Source organism: Athene noctua, chromosome 3, assembly GCF_965140245.1.
Source record: "Athene noctua chromosome 3, bAthNoc1.hap1.1, whole genome shotgun sequence".
In the NCBI taxonomy this organism is placed as follows: Eukaryota; Metazoa; Chordata; class Aves; order Strigiformes; family Strigidae; genus Athene; species Athene noctua.
The window spans coordinates 31,807,983-31,828,008 of record NC_134039.1 but is presented as its reverse complement, the minus strand read 5'-3'; the positions used below and the strand labels follow the sequence as shown (position 1 = coordinate 31,828,008).

The 20,026-nt window shown below is 44.8% G+C and overlaps 1 protein-coding gene across 2 annotated transcripts; it reads left to right on the top strand.

Moving 5' to 3' along the window:
- Positions 1-10,217: 10,217 nt before the first annotated feature.
- Positions 10,218-19,960, top strand: CYP2D6 (cytochrome P450 family 2 subfamily D member 6). 2 transcript variants are annotated; one of them, XR_012633399.1, is made up of 9 exons: positions 10,218-10,593; positions 12,381-12,552; positions 13,259-13,411; positions 14,050-14,210; positions 14,323-14,496; positions 16,341-16,482; positions 17,072-17,259; positions 18,192-18,341; positions 18,447-18,557. XR_012633399.1 is itself a non-coding variant. In XM_074902596.1 (9 exons), the coding sequence occupies exons 1-9, from the start codon at positions 10,381-10,383 to the stop codon at positions 18,623-18,625; spliced, it is 1,524 nt and encodes a 507-aa protein (XP_074758697.1). In that variant the 5' UTR covers positions 10,218-10,380; the 3' UTR covers positions 18,626-19,960. The 2 variants fall into 2 exon arrangements, 1 of the variants encoding a protein (XP_074758697.1); XM_074902596.1 differs by having other exon boundaries at positions 18,200-18,341; positions 18,447-19,960.
- Positions 19,961-20,026: the final 66 nt, after the last annotated feature.

Here is a 20,026-nt window from a genome sequence, read left to right as displayed (position 1 = left end):
CCTTGGGCTGCTGAACCATCTCAACCTTGTGTAGAAACCTCACCTAATCCTACGTGGTGGAAAATTCACCCTGCCCTACTGGGTGCAAAGGAGTTTTACCTTTCCTTCATAGAGCCCCGACCTCTCTCCACACCTCCTCTGCCTGCCTGTTCACCTGCCGACTCCCGAATCGCTGCTGCCTCCCAGCCCTTGGTCCTTCTGTCCCTGCACCCACCCGGCCCAGCCCAGGGCAGCGCTGCAGGGCGCCAGCTGGGAGGGCTGGTGGGTGCTGCCACCTTAAGGCTTTTGGAATTCATGCTCCAACAAAACCCACGCACAAATTAAGCTGGGGGACAGAGGGTGAGGAGCTGTCAACCAACCAAAGGCATTATGTAGCAGTTTGAGGATGGCATGAAGCAGTTACCCTGCTCTCTCCGAGCCCTGCAGCTCCTCCACTGGCTCTCATGCAAAAATAATAGAGGGGTTTCAGCCAAGGTCTTTGCGTGTATCTCTTGATTTTTCAGGCTGATGAGAAACCACCCTTTGTAATCTGCAGGCCAGAATCTGAGCAGATGAGGCCAAATATTAAAGTTTCTCTCTCACAGAAGATTTTTACAGCACCCGTTTCTGGCAGGAGTGGGCGCAGAGGTGGGTGGCAGCTGCCCACAGGGTTTGGCACTTGTTTTTCATCAGCTCTCAGAAACAAATAAGTGGTGCGAATGAATTTGCACATTGCATTTGCACTCTGAATGCTTTTTGGCAGCAAATTTTGTTATTCATTGAATTCTCCTGTGATCTGCAGCCTTTCCATCCCCGTTATGTTCCTGTGCTGTGTGACCCTGAGGGTGGGCACTGCTGGCCTGAGGGTCTGAAGCTACTTCCCCAGAGCAACCAGCCAGAAGACAGCGGGCTCAGCAGTGGCTCTCACCCTCATACCAGGGACCACAGAAGACAGCTTGGCCGGAGTTGGCAGCTTTTCCCCCTACCACTGTTTCCTCTGGGCACAGGAGCAGCACGGTGTGCTTGTATGGACCCACATGGACTCTTTCCACAGGTCTGCTCATGTGGTGGGATCCATCTGCCACTAAGCTGTCGTCACAAGAGGTGCCCTTCACTATCAAATTTGTAAGACTTGCACAGGAAAGCAGGTAGCAATTGTTGAATTTTTAATCCTGAGGACAAAGGCTATCCCACATATTAGGCCTTAGTTCAAAACACAATGAAGACAAAAAGCTTTGGACTTTGGAATAGTCAGTAAAGAGTATAAAGTAATTAAGAATTACTCTTTCTGGATATAAACCCATATGTTTTATGCTGGAGTAATGCAATTGAGAAGGGAGCTGCAGAAGGGCGTTAACTCACATACTTGCTGCCTGTATTCAGTACATTGAGGACTAAGGTTTGTCATCTCCATATGTGGCATTGCTTTCAGAATTTTGAAGTTTTCAGTTTTTTAAGCAACCCAACATTTTTTAAAGTGTTATTACCACAAAAACCTTAATTTTTTCCTGGCTAGCTCAGCAACATCTCACTCTGAGCAGCAAGCAGAGGCCACGCAGCCGTCCCTGGTGGACCTGGAAGTCAGCAGGTTTAGGGAGGTGCTCTTTTTATGCAGGTGGGAAGGTCGTTTATGTTGAGGAGCTCAGTGTTTTGCTGTCAGGAGGAGGGAACCAGTGTCAGTACACTGGAGGCCCTGACTCCTCCCATGTTGTTTCTCTCTGACTCACAACCCACAGCATGGCATTGTCATGTCTTTAGGCATCCATTCAGTCTTTTGGCCAGCTTAAAAAACACAGATAAAATACTTTCCTTTTCAGTTTTCCTTGCAGCCACCACCTCTGGTCCTTCCTCCTTCCCATGGAAAGATCACTGCTTATGGATACCTCCTGGATAAAAGAGTGCAGGCATTTTTTTTCAATGCAATTTTTGTTAACACAAAACCGCAATTATATAGATGTAGAAAATATCAAAATGAACACAGGAAAATAAGCTTCTTATATACAACTGCTACGAGAATGCAGCAACTACTATTGGCAGAAGTAACCTACAGGTCATCTGGGATGGAGTACCAAAGGTAACTGACTAGGTAGACACTCCATAGTAAGATCTTGCCTGCATTTTCATAATTTCTAATTTCTATGTCACTCCATATGCTCCCACTGTTATTAATCAAACTGTGAGCATGACTGAGCCAATGTTTCAAAGCTCAACAGTTATTTGTGGGTTTCCTATTCATAACAAAATAAAATATACATTCTGATTTCCAATGCATATTTGGATTTGTGAAGCACAAACTATTATTAGGAGCATCACACAGAAATCAAACATAAACAACCTCTTTCACTGTCCTGGTTATACACAACAATCTTCTGCTTCCAACACACTGATAAAAACTTCTAAACACTGACTTGTATTCAAGCCATTGTTTATACTGACAGAAAAAGTGCAGATAAAACCATGAAAAATTGCTAATGAGAGCTTGACACTGTGTTATTCATGAAAATAGCAAAATAATAAACTCTGTACTATAACAAGCAGCACACTATGCTCTCGGAAATGATTAACAGAGATTTTAGATCATCAACATTGTATGTCTGAGTGTTTTCATTTTAGGTGGCTTAATAATCATTTGGGCAAAATGTGCTGGGACAAACGCACATTTTTTTGTTTGCTGTTAAAGTTATTTATAGTTTCCTAATAGAATCACTGGAAGTTCTTCAGCTCATCGTCTTCTTCTGCCTTAATGGACTGCTGAACAAAGGGCAGAATTCAGGGGATCATGAATTGCTTTACAGAACAATCATCAATTTGTGCCCAGTGAGCAGTTAAGCCTGGCCTGCCAGTACATATGCCTTTGCCAGTGACAGCCTGCTCTCCAGACCATGCTGTCTTTTCCACTGCTTTCCTTCTCTCCTTAGATTTCTCTATCAGTCGCTATTTTTTCTCTATCTTATCATTAATTCCTGCACCTTGAAGCTCCTCAGGCTCCTGGGAGTAGGACAAGAGTGTTGAAATTGTTGGGATTTGTGCCAGTTTGCTAGTGAGAAAAGCCAGAGGTGTCTTCTGTTTTTTGTAGATTGCCAGGAGAAGCCACATGGTTTTTAGTGGTTGGAGGAGGAGGATCCCTCAGCAGCCTGCTGTCAGCCTGCAGGGATAGAAACCTCTTCAGTCCAGAGCCACCACGGGGTGACAGCTGGGCTCATGTCACTTTTCCTGAAGCAGTGGGAGCCACATCCCCAGTGCTGTCCCTGCCGTGCAACTCACATGTGCCCATGGCATGCCTAACCTGCAGGCACTTCCCACTGCCTGCAAGCCACAGAACAGCAAATGCCTGTACTTGGTGCTATGTAAGGGTAATAAATAGTTATAGCAAACATTCAAGTTCATGCAAATGCACTGAGCCTGCCTTCACTGTTCTTTAAACCTGGGAAAAATTGCAGTGTTGCTTCTGCCTGCAACTTTTTTGCTAGTGCCATGGAGGGTGGTCGGCACCCTCGCATTGACAGTCTGAGTCCAGACTGGCAAAAGTGACTGGGCTCAGTTTGCTCAGGTGTTGTGTTTGATGTCCTGCATTTTAGTTCCCCTGCAGTTTAGTCTAAGTCCTGGGGAGCAGATACCTGCTATGGTCCCTCTGTGGAGACCAGCGCAGCAGGGCCCCAAACTAGGTATGGCTCTGCTGTATTTACCAGATCTAGCCTAAGGCAAACACACAAAAAGACTGTGTTTGAGAGGCTAGTGTCTGCACACCTTATCATACAGTAACAGGTCAGCTAACACAAGCTTCTCTATACAAAATAGCTGTGCAAATGTGGAGGCACAACGGGAGAAAAGGCATCTTGAGTTGGGCGACAGCATGTGCTCACAATGCTGAAAATGGCTGCGTAATTTAAATCAGGCAGAAGCTAACAGCATGTACCAAAATAACCGCTGTGGCATCACTCTGAGCACACGCTTAACCGGACAAAGTAGATAATGCGCCACTTTACCAGAACAAGAATATTTTTATTATCACCATTGGAGCAATCACAGTCACCAAGCCAGGAGGAAGGAGATGTGGAGATAGTCACTTCTACCTTTATTGACTCTTAAATAAATTGTAACAGCAAGTACATTTCAGAAGTAATGCCTCTCTTCTTCCTGAGATGTGCTGAGCACACACAGCTCTGAATGCTTTCCTGGGAAGCCAGAGACATTCAGGAGCCATCAGGAATAGGCTAATGAGCTTGGAGCGAAAAGGGAGAGAATTATCACTGAAACCTGAAATCTGATTTACCTACTAGGTAACTAGCATCACCCAAGGTTATTCCGTCTGCTCCTGAGTGCCATAAACACAGGAGAAAAATGCAATTCTCTTTTTAGCCAGATAAGCTTCCCTTTTAATTTTGATTCATAAATAACTGAATTGAGGACCTGACTATGAAAAAAAAGCATTCCCAACTATTCTTTCAACACATGGAAACAGCAGCAAAATGCTCCCTGTGAAATACTCCCTCTGCCAGAAGAAAAAGGTCATCATTAGAAGTTTCCTGGAACAAGGGCGAGTCTTCAAATTAACTTTCTATCTTTTCTAACCTCTATTCTGAGATCTTTGGCAACCTTCCTCTTTGTTTTGTAATAATTATGGTATCAGTCCTCATTAATGTACTTTGCAGCTAGATTTGTAGATACTTTATCACAACTGGGTAAACAGCCCCATTAAACACATTTTACAAGCAAGAAACTGAGCTAGCAGCTAGCTGAGCACTTGCCTTTAACTCACAGGGCAAATCAGTGGTAGAAACTAAACCAAGAAGCTTTTGGCTGTTTGGCTTCCAAACCCCAGATTTAATCACCTCATTATTTTCAAAGGTGTCCCGCTGATCTCACACTTCAGGAAAGCAGGATGAGTTTCCCCATATGGATTTAAACTCATCTCTTAGGAAAAAAAATAGTAACAGGATTTTAGCCAGTACCTCTGTCCAAAATTCCCCTGGATGCTCTTGTTACAGCAGAGAAAAACCCCATGGTATCAGTACTAAACTAAAAATGAAAAGGAAAGCAATATATTCACAGCTCTCAAGAAGCTTAAAGAACAAGAAACCAAAACCAGCAGCTGAGACAAATCAACAGCCTATGGTATTGGGGGCGTAAGCCATATTTTTCTGACAGTTTCACAGGAGAGTGTGAGTCAAGGCAAATGCTGCCAGTCATTTTCTGAACGAGCAGGCGTCTTCCCAGAGCTTGGCCACACCACTGAGCTTTAACAGTATCTTCAGGAGGCATTTTAGACCAGTGCTGGTACCACGACCAGTGTGAAATGGCACTTTGATTCATTACTTCTCCACGCTGGGATTAGAAATTGCACGTGCTGAGCTCAGTTTGGCTAACTCAAGTTAAAGTAATGGTGGGAATATTTTAGCCTGAGGAATTAAGGCCTGTAGGAGAAAATGAATTTGAATCCAGTGATTAAAACCAAGCCAGCTTGTTCTGATTTCTGCTTTAACCCCAGTTAATATGATGAGCATACCAGGGTTATGGCCCACAAATACCATGGTCTAGTCACGTGCTGAACTGGAGAAACCCTTACTGGGCAGTGTTACATACATGTGTGAGCTCAGTTCAGTATCATCTCAAGCTCTGTGAAGCATCAGCTTGAGATAAAGCCATGCTGCTCTTATCATTTCAGTTTTTCAGTTTGCCTTTAGTTTCTGAGGTTTGTCTGGGGGTAACTTTATCTCAGTGGCTGCTTTATTCATCTGGATGCTGATGCCTGCAGCAACTACCACAGCTCACACTGCCCAGCAGTTCACAGCAGTCACTAGAGCCTGGCTCCTTGACATCTGACAGCACCAGCACAAAGTTGTCTCTCTGGGGTGAAAGATGGGGCCCAAGACCTGCTTCATTTCAGGTATCAAGTTCAGAGTCATTGCTCTTTAAGAGCAAGAGATGTGTAGGGATGGGATGGGATGGGATGGGATGGGATGGGATGGGATGGGATGGGATGGGATGGGTGGGATGAGTGCAAGAAGCAAAGTCAGACTAAGCCTCACTTTGGTGATAGGTGAGCTGCTGTGATTGATATAGGAAAAAGGGTAGGAAGCTATGGGGAATTTAAAGAAGAAAAGCCTGAAGAACAGATTTCTTTGCAATGTGGGAAGGCTGGCAGTAAGTCATAGTAACAGTAACTATGAAAGACTTGGCTATTTCAGTTCTGCTGACTGCTTTATTATGAACAAGCTGTTAGCACAGTCCATCTTAAGGCAGTAGAAGTACTTCCAACATATAAAACCCCATCTGAAGGCCAAGAAAGTCACAATAAACCGGCTGAGACTAAAATTTCCCGAGTTGGGGTTGTGCCTCAGGCTAAATTTGTTTGGGGACATTCAGCCAAAAATTTTTTAATCCCTTTCTAATGGCTGACATCGTTCTTAGAAATCTATTGTTTATCTGACCTTCTCCTAACCCGTTAGAAAAATTTCTGGTGGTATTTTCCTTTCTCAGTTTAATGCTTTGAAGCATTACATGCAAAATTTGGCAGGAGGCAGCTTTCTGTTAGGAAGACACATTGCACCAGCTCTCTAAAACTGTTCTCAAACTTGGCCATGTTACAAGCACTTGAAAACCCAGTTTGCGTGTGCTTGATAGAGTTCTCAGTTTTTCAGCTAAAATTCCCCAGAGATGTCTGAAAGGAGCAGGTGGTGGTTATTGCCGGCTGCCGGAGGCTGGCAAAGGTGAATGACAAGTGTGAAGTTGGTCTCCTCCGCGATCCCCTTGCCCACTATCAGCACTGAAGCAGTTGGGACAAGAGGCCATCCGAGTGAAGGCAAAACAGGGAAAAGATAGATGGTGGGCTGAAAAAAGGAGGTGGAGGAAGAACCAAAAAAGTCTGGGACTGGGTAGGAGACATTTCTGGGCTCAGAAGAGGCCACCAAAGATGAAAGGTTTCTGGGGTCTTCACCAACCCCACCTCTGCTGTAGCCTGGGGGATGGTTAGCCAGGGAATGAGAGCAGCAGGCTTCACAGTGACCTTTTGTGCTGTTCCAAGAGGCTTTGCTCCCCCAGAATGAAACACTGCTGAGGTTTGGATCCATCTGATGGTGTTAGGGGGAAAGCAGTCAGCCTGCTGGAATTAGGACCAAAAATTTCTGAAAGCTCAAGGAAGTATTCATGTTATGTAATCAGTGCATCCTGGCTGGCACCAGTACTGAAGCAAAGAGGAAGAGAAGGAGGAGTGTTTCTTCGGCCATGGAAAGATTTTCACCATACCTCTGTGAAGGAATGAGTATGTGATGCTGGGTAATTACTAAAACAGCAAATTTTCATAAACAGGTGCTAATCTGTGACCTTCATGTCTGCTGGGGAGCCAAACTTGTGATCCTGCAGAAGGATCTGCAGAAGCTACTTGCAACCCCAGCTGGGAACTGGGCATGGGTCCTGGACAGCTGTGTGTGGCAGCTTCCAGGCCTTTCCTATTAGGCACCAACACTTAGAAGGTTATTTGGATTTAATGTCTCCATTTTCTCCATTAGTGGGTCCTCAGAGGGATGATGTGAGTAAAAAACATTGCCTGGTCCAAACCCATGCAGTTACTGATGACCACTGTGCAAAAAACCCCACCAAAACACCCTTATGGGCAGGGTGTGAACAGGAGGTGGAAAAATAGGCTTTGAAGCCAAATACTATAGTTAAAACAGGATTAGTATATGATCATCGTCTCTTCTGTGCACTGAATAAAGGGAGGGTCCTTCAGAAAGGAAAAATAGCACGAGATTGTAATTATGGATGTAATTAGAGATGATCTTATGAAATATATGGACAAAAAGGCTCAATTAAAATTGTGCAGGCAACTCTTGCATTACCTTACTTCTGGATGCTTCGGTTTGCAATCTTAATGTTTTTTCTTAAAGCTGCCTTTCTGTTTGTATTGCAGGTTGTCCAGTGAAAGTGGTGATGTCTGCATGCAACTCCTGTAACTTCACTTAGCTCGTCTCTTAATTGACTGTGCACAAAGACATGCACTCAGCACAGCAGGGCTGCAGCTAGCTAAAATTAATATGTATGGATTTGGAGTTTTTTTCCCTGACTTGAAAATCACTCAAAATATTACTTTTTTAAAAAGAAATGAATGTCTTTCATTCTTCAGAAGGATAATTACCCTTTTCTCTTTCTCTCTCTCAGAAAGAGATTTGTTGTCTATTGTTTCTTTGCTTGCTTTGAAATCTGTTCTTTTGAAATTACCTAAACTATAACACTTGCTTGACTCCTTCGCAGGAATGGCAGTCCATGCTACTCACCAAAAGTGGAGGAGCTGTCTAGTTTGCAGCCTCAAGGGGGTTGAAGAAAACATCATTTACCCAGAGACCTTTTGGAAAGGTGTAAACTGGGGCGGGTGTAGTACTTTTTTTTTAAAGCTGGTGCATTTCTCAGGTTGCAGCTTTGTTGACTTATGTCAAGGCCAAGCCACAGGAAGAAGAGCAGCTGGTGAGTTACTCTTCTGATGGCCTTCCAGGGTGATGTTCATTAAAAGTAAATCCACTTCCCAAATTCCAATCAATTATCCTTCTTACAGCCCGGAGGTGAGTCATGGGAGTCCCAACAGCCTGCCGACTTCTTGCAGGATTTAATATTTCAAGTTTCATGGTTGCTGCAGGCAAACTTACCCTTGACCGTTATGTCCTGAACCAATTCTTCCTTTTTGTGAATAGCAAACTCAGCAGACCATCTCCCCTAGTTGTCTCATCAATCACCTGTGTTGAGAAATTGTTTTCAGCACACTCCAGAAGCCACCTGGATTATGCCCAATTGTACAGCCCTTTTGATTAAAGTACACCCATGAATCCTAAGGCCTGCGATCATGTGAGATGGCTCTATCGACTTTCTGGTCTGTAGTGAGAGCCTTGTACAACATTGCCCATGTTGCTTTGCCACCTTCTCCTTGCCCACAAGCACTTGACTGGTTCATCACCTGTCCCATGGATAAGCTCTGGCCACTCCTCTGCATAAAGCACAACCACTCGTCACCCCTTCCAGCCTGTCTCCATCTGAAGCAGCTCTCCAGTCATATGAACTATCCCTCCATGTCTCTGTAATCCAAAACAAATCATAATTCTGCAGTTGTGTGGGAGCTAATAATCCCACCAGTTGTTTCCGATGCTGTGTATGTTTGTTTGCAGATACTTGAGATGAACCCTGAGTCATGCTCAGGGTTCATCTCAAGTGACATCACAAGTGACATGAAGCGTCATGCTGTAGAGACTCGAGTGAGGGGACATCTGCACACAGATAATGAGTGTTTAGATGCCTTCTTGGGCAAGGGGCATTCCGAGGCCCTGGCTGCATACCAGAGCTGACTGCACAGTCTTTGTAGGTGCATCACCTTGCAGTCTGAGCTCTCCACCACTGTTGCAGCAATTGCTCCATTAGGAGCTTTTCTCTGATCACACTGAGATCACAGATCAAACTGTGATGGGTTTACTGCTTATTTTTAGCTAGAACGAACTGTCGTAAGAGCAAGCTTTATTGATCTCTGATGGCAGAGATGCCAGGAACACATAGCTGTGCTGCTTTAGGAAATACTTCAACTATCTCCATAATTGTGTTTGCATACTGCTGCCCCAAAAGCTGGAACTTCAAGGCTCCTTGCAATATGTGTGCTTTCTCACTTGTAGCTGAGCTGTGTGCCACAAAAGTCAAGGTCATCGTGCTGACTGACATTTGGAGTTGGATAAAGGTTGTTATTCCCAGAATGATTTTTAAAGTCTCAGGTCACCATTTTAGGCTAATTTCTGTGACAAGTGCTTTCTGTAAGGGAGAGTTTCACCTAACCTGAGCTTTCTGAAGGGCCAATGGAACAAACTGTCAGCACTGCAAACAGAAACCTGGATGGTCTGTTTAAGAGCTGCTTCTCTCTTGACTTGTCTGTAACAAACAAGAAGGCAACACAGATTTAAACAAACTCAAAATCGCCCCATGAGAATGTAGCAAGGCTGGGTTGCTTGTTGTGAACTGCAATCCCACCTCAGATGTGGGAGAGGGCAACCAAACACTTGGACCTCACCCAACCCTGCCCCACGGAGGGCACCACTGCAGCAGCTGCCACCACCAGGCAGGGACACAGGCCTCTGAGCTCCGGCTTTGGAGGAGGAGCAGGAAGAGGAGGGATGACCCTTATCACCACTCCCCCCAAGGCTGAGCTGAGCAGAGGAGGGGCTTTGGGTCTGAACCAAGTTTCACATTCAGAGCCCAGCAATTGCAGAGAGAGGAGCTGGGAGACTGAGAGTGTGGGGAGGAGGAGAGAGCAAGAAAAGGGCAGCTACCTGGAGAAGGAAGTGAGAGAGAAAAAAGAAGGGAAAGGAGAGGCAAAAGGAGGCAGAAACAGTCTTAGGTCAAAAGAAGAAGACCAAGGAGTAGACAGGCTATGAAATGGCATTGCTCCTGTGGTTGGGGGCCCAGCTGTCATCTTGCTGGAGCAACATCTCCGTACTGGGAGTTTTTCTTACAGTCTTTGCTTTACTTCTTGACTTCATGAAGCGCAGGAAGAAGTGGAGCCATTACCCGCCAGGCCCGGTGTCACTGCCGTTCATTGGGACCATGCTGTACATTGACTTCTGCAACCCCCACCTCTCCTTCAGCCAGGTGAGTGCCAGCCCCAGTGACAAAGCACCCCTCAAATGACCATGAGCCCAGGAGGGATGGGGACACCCTGACATGATCTATCCTTGCACAGAGCTGAAGAGCAATGCCCTCTCCAAAGTTCAGAATGAAGCAAGTCACTGCCGAAGGACTCTGACCTGGCACATACAGATAAATAGATAATCACACACCAATACTCACCAGCCTCCATATCCCAATCTCTGCATGAGCTCAGTGGGAGGTGCTGTTGTTTCCCCAGTGATAGGTGATGCTTGCTGTGCTGCAGAGCTGGCCAGCAGTTTATTGGGGCAAGGGAACAGGGAGATGTACAAACAAGGGAAGACAAGCAAGTGTCTGTGGGCTGGGGATGTGGCTGCAGGAACGGCAGACTTCCCTGCGAGTTACTTAAGCACACCTACAGGCATGTGCCAGTTTCAGTTAAAGGGATCAGCTTGCTGATTTGCCTCAGCAGCAATGCCCAGAATCTCAGGTGGTAGCGTTCTTTTTCAAAGTCAGGGCTTAGCTTTTCTTAAAGATAAAAGCACAGCACAGCTTGCAGCAGATAAACCACCGGGGTTTTGTGCTTCAATCTGCGAACTCTAAAAGCCTTTTCTCTACAACAGCACCATTCAGCTGTCTGTCCAAAATCTGCCAAATGGGGAAACTAAATATAGTGTCTGTATTATTTGCTTGCATATAGTCCAAAAGATTACCATTTTTAAATCACATCACATCACATCTGGGTCATGCTAACCACAATCTTGGCCAGTAATCTCCTTTAATGATGTATTTCTAGTGCCGGTGAAGTGCTAATTCCCTTTCCAACCCCACTGCAAATACAGTCTTAAGTACTTCAGTTCTTTGCATTGCTACAGTGCAGAAATTAAGACACTCAGGTTTTTAACAACAACAACAAAAAAGACAACGGTAAAAAGAAAATGGAGCACAGTCCATGGGGCATTGCTACTATTGTGCTGTCTTCCAACAAGATGTTCCTGGGCATGTTGTTCAGTGTTACTGATTAGCAGGGGAGCTTTGACCTGCCTTCTCAGGAGTCTGTGTCCAGCCAAAGTGCTTGTCTCCCTGGAGGAGATGTAGGTCCACGGAAGCTCCCATGGTGAGTCAGACAGGCTTCGCTGTGCAGCTAACCTGCTGTCAGTATTATGTCCCTTAGAGATCACAACAGGTGCAGGGTGTGTGCCAGCTACCAGTCTTACTAGATGCTCCTTTTAGGGAGAAAGTTGACCTGGAACTCCAGTGTGGAATTGCCTCTTCCAACTGTGTTTCTGGGAATCAGGCTCTGGGTAGATCTTTAGAAACAAATGCATGTTTAGAAAAAATTACCTACCACCTTACCATCAGTATTTCCTTCTAGCAGAGGTAGACTAACTCAAAACTTGCCTAGTCTTTCAGATCAAAATAAATACAACTATTAGGAAATAATTCATTATTGAGCATGCAACCTTTAAAAATCCCCCAAGAGATCCTTGACCTTGTGTTGTCAGACAAAATCCAAAATACTTGCACAATGATCATGACAACAGTTTGGCCAGGATAGGTGTATTCTAAATCTTTCTACTCGCAGAGCACTGATCCCGGCTTCAGCTGCTGTTCGGCACTGCTCTGAGCTGTTACACTGCAAAGACAAAGGTCAAAGATCAGCTGAAGGTCTCCTAATAAAAGCACCTCAAAAATCACTAAACAGGAAAGGTCCTAAGGAAGGATATGGTGATTTTTTTTTAATGCTACATTCAGCTCATTTTCAGGGATGTGCGTTTTTATCTTGGCAGCTTCAGAAGAAGTTTGGAAACATCTTCAGTCTCCAGAACTGCTGGACCAACCTGGTAGTACTGAACGGGTATAAAACAGTGAAGGAAGCCCTGGTCCACAGATCGGAGGACTTTGCTGACCGGCCATATGTTCCAATATATGAACATGTGGGCTACGGAGAGAAATCTGAAGGCAAGTCACTTGGAAATGGATGTTCCCTGCTGGCAGTAGCACAAGGAGAACTGGGTAGATAGTGGGTAGATGGGAGAATTTCTCAGAACAGTGCCACCTTCTCATGTCCCTCTGTTCAGTCTCCTTGTATGTCTGCCACCCTTTGGGGTGACAACATCAGATTTGATGAAAAGGGGGCTCCCTTTAGTGGCTGTAGCACAGCTCCAGGTGCTGGCACACACCTCTTCAGCAGTGCTAGGACACTATCTGTGATACAACTTTCCAGCCAGCATTGGAGCTGGTAGCTCCCGACATCCAGTGATTAGTGCTTATGCTCACACACTATGGGCATGTCGTTGAAATCACACAAAAAATGGTAACTTTCTTCCAGGACAAGTGTTATCCAGCATCCAGCACACATCTCTCATCCTCAGCTCCCGTGCGGTGGCGCAAGCTGCTACCCAGTTCACACAAAGTAAGGGTGCAATGCTGGATGGTTTGGGGGAATGCTTCCTTTATCCTTAGCAGCACTTGTTGCTCTCATTGCCCTCCACCTTCACTGGCCATGCGTGTGATTTAGAAGGTGCAGTAATCCATTTTTAGAATTGCTGTATGAATAAGCTGTACATGGGCAGACTTCCATCTATCCACACAGACCTCTATCTCCAAATTCACATTTGCTGTTCTCTCAGAGCTCCTGACATTTCTTGTTCATCCATTATTCCAGGGATTATCATAGCAAGATACGGGCATGCCTGGAAGGAGCTAAGGAAATTCACACTCTCTACCTTTAGGAACTTTGGGATGGGAAAGAAATCCTTGGAGGACCGAGTGACAGAGGAAGCGGGATTTCTGTGCTCTGCAGTCAGTTCTGAAAAAGGTTTGTCACATCCTGAAGGATGGGGAAATCACAGAAAAAGGCAATACAGTGATGCAGAGAGAGGAGTAATACTACAGTCACTTGTTTGCATGCAGTGCTCTCTTCCTAAGCAAATGCAGTGGTTTTAGTCTATAGGCATTAGTGACCCTGCTCTACCTTGAAGACACTTCCACTCAACACAGTGGAGCTACTGTAACACTAATCCATTTGAAACAGGAAACAAATAGGACATAAATAGAAATAAAGATGTAAAATACAATTACTCCCATAACTATTACCTTTATGAAGTTTAGTGGAACATATTGATATTATCACATGCAATAGAATTGCATCTGAGAGTTTTCACAGCACATCACCTGTCATCTAGACACAAAGAGAAGTGTTGTCAAGTCACAGAACAACCCTGCAACTCAGCTTTTCTTAGGAGTTTTCTCTTTTAAACAAGGATCAACAAAACAGTAGTAGGAGATGAGACAATCTTCACTTTCTAGTATGATGCATTTGTATGTTGAGTGGTTTAGGGGATTTTTCTCTTGAAGGCATGAAGGAGGCATTTGTGTATTCTTGTTGCTGACAGCAGAGGTCCAAGAGCTTGGCATAGCTGAGCTTCATTGTTTGGCCTCCACTTTCATTTTTAGGTCGTCCTTTCGATTTACGTTTTCTTGTAAATAATGCAGTCTGCAATGTGATCTGCACCACCGTATATGGAGAGCGTTTTGACTATGGTGATGAGACATTCAAGAAGCTGATACATTTGTTTGAAAACTCCCTGAATGAAGAAGCTGGATTCTTGCCTCAGGTAAACCAAGAGCATAAGATGTTCTGTAAGAAGCTGCCCTCTCTTGCTTGAGAGTGTTGTATTTTCATTATTTTTCTTTTTGCATCTTCTCTCTCTGGTTCTGACATCCCAGCTTCTTAACGTGGTGCCCATTTTGTTGCGCATCCCTGGAGTGCCACAGAAAGTCTTTCGAGGGCAAAAGGCGTTCATGGATTTCATAGATGTGCTCATAAATAAGCACATGAAGACCTGGAACCCTGCTTACATTCGAGATTTCAGTGATGCATTTTTAAAGGAAATGGAGAAGGTAGGATGACACCAACAGAACCTTGGGGTCCAGAGAAAAATTCCTCTACCTGTTTAAGCTTGCTGATAGAAGTTGACTTTCCTCATAGAGCTGTATAAAACGTCTTAGTATCTAATTTCCTACTTTTTCATTCCACATTGTATCTTGAGAAGAAAGGTGTTAACTTCTTCATGCTGTAACCTCCTTTATCATCTTAAGAGACCGCATTATCTGCTGATGTTCTTGTTCCCATTTTCTACTTTCCCTTTCCTCTCAGAGTCTAGCAACTCCCTTCTTTCCAGCCTACACCATGTTGAAGGCATTTAAAAGGCAATGACTGAGTTTACTAATACTTCTAAGTTTGTGCCAGGGAACAAGTCTACATGCAAGATTCTGTGTACATCAGTGCCTTAATGACTGATGTCTTAAAATCAGTTACAAAACTGCAGCAACAGACTGCCTTTTTGGTATCATTGCCCAGTCCGTAGCCTGTCTTTAAACCAAGTTACGACTTGGAAAGATGGCATCTCCTTTAGGATGTGTGTCTTTGAATTGCTTGCTTAAGACCTAGTTCCCTGCAGATCAGATGAAGGCCTAAATCTGAATCTCACTGAAATAAAAGGAGTCTTTCCTTTGATTCAGTTAGGCATGAAGTCAGTGTAAAATCAAAGGTACTTGCGTCAGCCCATCCATCCACCATATGTTTCTGCACATGGATTCACTAAATTTCAAGTGCCAGATGAGCAGTAGTAGCAAATTCTGCCTGTGAATTGCTTCCGCCATCCAAGTCCTCAGGCTGGACTGCTGCTCTGCATAATAAACCCTGCCGTGCTGCGGGCACTGTGCACCTCCAGTCCGTGCGTTAGCCCCCCCAGCTCGCCTGGGCAGAGCAACGTGACTGATGTTAATCTGCACTGAACAGTACTATTTGGGGCTGGACGTGAGCCTGACCATGTTGCCTCTTATCACATCTCTCTGCTGTTCACTAAGGTCCCCTGACAAGCCAGTCTGATAAATCCCTTTACTGGGTTAACTTTGGTCAGATCAGCCCCATAACTCCCTTGCCAGAATTCTTTTATTGGGATAACAATTCAGTCTTAAATGCCTTACTAATTGCCATCCATATTACAAGAGCATCAAAATATACAGAATAACTTAACAGAAGCTAGTCCCTAGGAAAGGAAAGTATAAAGAGGATTAGAAAAGACAAGCAGATGAACTCATGCAAAGAGCTTGTCATATCTCATATGCTAACAAATTTGAGCTCAATTAGCATTTGGATGAGAGACCAGTTTTGCTGAAATTGGTGTTGCAGACTTAATAGGCAGCAATGATACCCTGATCTCTTTTTCTTTTTTTTTTTTTTTTTTCAAAATTGTAAGAAAATAACAGGGCAGAAGCAGTGAGAATCTGTAATGCATAGCTATAGATAACCCCCTCAAAATACTGTTAATTTTGCATTTGCCACATCAATGCAGCCTCCTCTCTACTGTGTGGGTTTTATGATCTGATCAAACCTGAATAACTGTGTTCCACCTCCTCTGGGGGAGGATGTTACAGCAAGTGGCAGGGGCCTGCCGTCTGAGTTGCGAGCACAAGGCACTCACTTCTGTCCTGAAGGCAGGTGTAGTGTTCATCTCTCAGGATACAGGAGGTGACTGATGACCTTCAAATACAGGAGGTAACAGGGTTACTGAAGTACCTCAGTTATACACAGACCATTGCCTGTGCTGTGCTCTATCCTCCCAATTAACTTCTTAGTCAGCAAAAATGGATTTAGGCCTTCTCAGTACTTCTCTGGAACAACAGTCTTCTCACCCAGCAAGTACCCCAGCTCCAGTCACCCACTTGTTTGCTCTCCACAGGGTAAGGTGGCTGAAGAGAGTGGTTTCAACTATAACAACCTTCGTCTAGTGACCGCAGACTTGTTTATAGCTGGTTCTGAGACCACCTCCACCACTCTCCGGTGGGCACTTCTGTATATGCTTCTCTACCCGGAAATACAGAGTAAGTCAGAAGACAGGCAGAGGTATGGTTGTCTTCCCTTCAACCCTCATTTTTCTGTGAGGAGACTGAATATCTCTCCATGGTTTGAGGATTTTGCAGTGAACAGCTTTGGTGATTGTTGGTCTAGCAGAAACCAGAAGAAACACTTCCCGAACATAGCTGTTCTGGCTGGGACTGGTGGCAGGGAGGAAGCCCTGGTAAAAAGACTGGAGTTGGAAGGGCAAGTTCGCTCTTGCCTTCATTTTGAAGGCTTCTTGGGGACTTTCAGCGACCAGAGTACCCTCTTTCTGGTATTTGGAATAGATGCTAATCTGTTTTAATTCTCTAATGCTGCATGCCCAGGTACCCTTTTCTGCTGCATAGAGGTAAGGTAGCATGTCGAGTGACAAGACCTTAATTAAAGACACTACGATGGCTCTGACCAACTGGAAACAAATGCATTCCCCTCTAGTTTCTGTTCCTTTCTCTAACTGCTTGTCCTGCTCTCACCCAGTATCTACAATCTCATGCTGCCAGCCTTCCTACAGCTTGTACTAGCCCCTTCTGCTTACTTAAGGGCACTCTAATTCCTTAGCTGTGCTGCTTTCAGGTAAGGTCCAAGCAGAGATCGATAAGGTGATTGGCAGAGAGAGATCACCCACCATGAAGGACCAAGTGAGCATGCCCTACACCAGTGCTGTGATCCATGAAGTGCAACGCTATGGGGATGTAATTCCTATTGGACTACCTCACATGACTTACCGGGACACTGAGTTGCAAGGCTTCTTCATTCCCAAGGTGACTGTGACCAGAAAGGCAATGAAGCATCCTCTCCCCGTGCAGACACCAGGCATGGGGTGTGGGTGACCCCATGCAACTCTGCAGTGTTGCACTTCCAGCCCCAAACTGCAGTCACTGGCAAGCACTGAAGTAGGACATTTTGAAATACTAAATCCAGGCAGATGGTCACATTTGTGCTCTAGGTTTGCACTAGTTCTGTGGGAGCCCAACTGCAGTGGCAGCTCAGTGCAAAGGTTTGCTTCCCTCTCGATGAGCTGTGACATTCACTGCCTGTGTTGGGAGGAGAAAGCAACAGCCTAACAGGCTCCCTGGAGGCACACAACACCAGCTTACTGGCTTTCCTAAGATCGTAGTAGTTAAAACTCTAATCTCTTGAAACTATTCAAATGTCACTGGCATTCAGTCCACTGCCATGGTGACAGGCAGCTGCCCTGGCAGCACTGGTAGCAATGCAAGCCTGGGATATTTTTTTTAGCCTTGCGATACCCCCTCTAGCTTAGACCACTGGCATGTGAAACAGGAAAGCTTTGCAATTTCCCATGGCCCCTGCAAAAGTTGGGCTTCCAAGTCTGTCGGTCGGCTTTTTCTCTCCAGCGATAATACAAGTCCAGGAGGATCTAAGAAGCAAGAGTCTGTTTCCCCTATGTAACCATGAAATTGGCATTTGCATGCAATGGCCTTTGTAAGGATACAAATTGCAAAAGTTCATATGCTTCAGACAATAGGGCAGGCACCATATGTCATTGGAAAAGTGCCCTGCTTTACCTCTGTTCTAAATAAGATACAGAAGAGGAGATCAGTGCCTTATTCTGAAGCACTAAATGATGGTTGCTATTAAATGGGAGACACAGACTAAAGGGGGACCAGCACTGATCCATTGTGCCAAGATAATGCTGCTGTTCTCACATAAGTTCGTTCTTCTTGTGGAGGAGTGCAGGGGACAACAATCATCATCAACTTGTCTTCTGTGCTGAAGGATGAGGCAGTCTGGGAGAAGCCAAACGAGTTTTACCCTGAACACTTCCTGGATGCAAACGGGCAGTTTGTAAAACCAGAGGCCTTCCTGCCTTTCTCAGCAGGTAAATCTGAGGGGAGGATCCAGCTGCAAGTCACAGCGATACCAGCATGACATAATGTCCTCTTTTATAAGAGGACATAAACACTTTCTACTCCCTCTCTTGCAGGTCGCCGTGCCTGCCTGGGGGAACAGCTGGCCAGGTTGGAGCTCTTTATTTTCTTTACCACTCTCCTGCAGAAATTCACCTTTGTGGTCCCTGAGGACCAGCCCAGGCCACGGGAGGATGGTCACTTTGCCCTCACAAGCTCCCCACACCCATACCTGGTACAAGCTGTCCCAAGATAAGTGCACACCACTCTCACTCACAGGCCACCACCAACACAAACTCTGTCAGAAATGTTGCAGGTGTAGGAAGGATCATGCCAGATTCTGGTCAAGACCTATCAAGTCTGTGCAGATGTCCCCAGCTGTGAAAGTAAAGATCTGGCCCAATATATGACTTAGCTTAATTCTAGTCCTGGATCTTGAATCAGCCAGTCATAGCAAGTTACGAATGACGATCAAGTTTGCAAGTACATATAAGGCTAATCAGCCAGCTCTGCTTTACTTTGGGCTCTCAACAGTTGCAGAATCAGTTCACTGAGCACACAGCTACTGAAATAATTATTAGTTCAGAATTAGTTTACTGAAATACAAGGGTATCCTGGGTAAAAGACAACTGGGGTCTTGCCAGTTCTAGGAGCAGAAAAACTTGGAAAGATCTCCTGGCCCACTCTCCTCCTTGTCAGCCCCAATGCATACCCAGCCACACTCTGCCTCCCACTCAGTGCCATTCCACAGCAGTGTGTGCCTCTACTTGGTGCCAGGGGAGTTCAGCTCTGGCTCGGTTCCTGAAAAAACAGTCCAGGGTCACTCAGCTGATATGGCATGTGCTGCTGGTGGGCAGGACAAGAGCTTCAGCTCCAACAGCATTTAAACTGCAGTTTCAGAGCAGTGCTCCTGGAAAATCTTACCATCCAATACATACACACACACCCCATTCCGTCCTGTTTATTGCACACTGCCAACCATTGCACACATATTGCACTGACTTCATTTATAGCCCCAAAGAAAGTAAGTTTTAATCCTGACAACCCTTATCTCACACTATGCTTCCAGTAGGAGTAAGTACCAAGAAGGAGCACATAAGTAATCTATATGGTGTTTCAGCCACAGAAGCAGGTCATTTGTGAAATGCAGAAATGCCTATATTTCAGATAAATCCTGATGTTTAGATTAGATCTCCTCTAATTAGGTCCTGAAAACTGCTTTTTTGCAGTGTTACATGAAGTCAGCTCTTGGGCAGGTTTGGAACTCACAAAGGGATGGAGTTACACTGAAAGAGAACAGCTGTAGATTTCAGAGCTACCTTTCCCTTTCTTCCTGCAATATTCCTAACAAATTGTTTTTCAAGGTGTTAAGATACGTTGATGTTTAGATTAGTAGTAGCTAATTTTTAATGACATGGTTGAGAAGACCATACCATAAAGGAGCTTCTACACATAACCGCAACTAAAAAAAACCCCTCTGAAACTGAGTGCATGGGTGTGCACACATTCATATCTATCTTTCTAATAGTAATTTTGGAAGCTATGAAAGCTATTGAATTATTAATACCGTTAAAATTTTTACTTCAGCAGGAATGGCACTTTTATGGTTTTTCATCTAAAAAATAATCTGAAAGAATAAAAGTGATCTGCAAAGTCT

What these genes read in the sequence shown, in the direction of transcription:
- CYP2D6 (XM_074902596.1), top strand. Translation starts at nt 10,381, where the DNA reads ATGGCATTGCTCCTGTGGTTGGGGGCCCAGCTGTCATCTTGCTGGAGC. An exon ending in CCCACCTCTCCTTCAGCCAG is followed by an intron (nt 10,594 to 12,380) that starts GTGAGTGCCAGC and finishes TTATCTTGGCAG; the next exon opens with CTTCAGAAGAAGTTTGGAAA. An exon ending in TGCAGTCAGTTCTGAAAAAG is followed by an intron (nt 13,412 to 14,049) that starts GTTTGTCACATC and finishes TTTCATTTTTAG; the next exon opens with GTCGTCCTTTCGATTTACGT.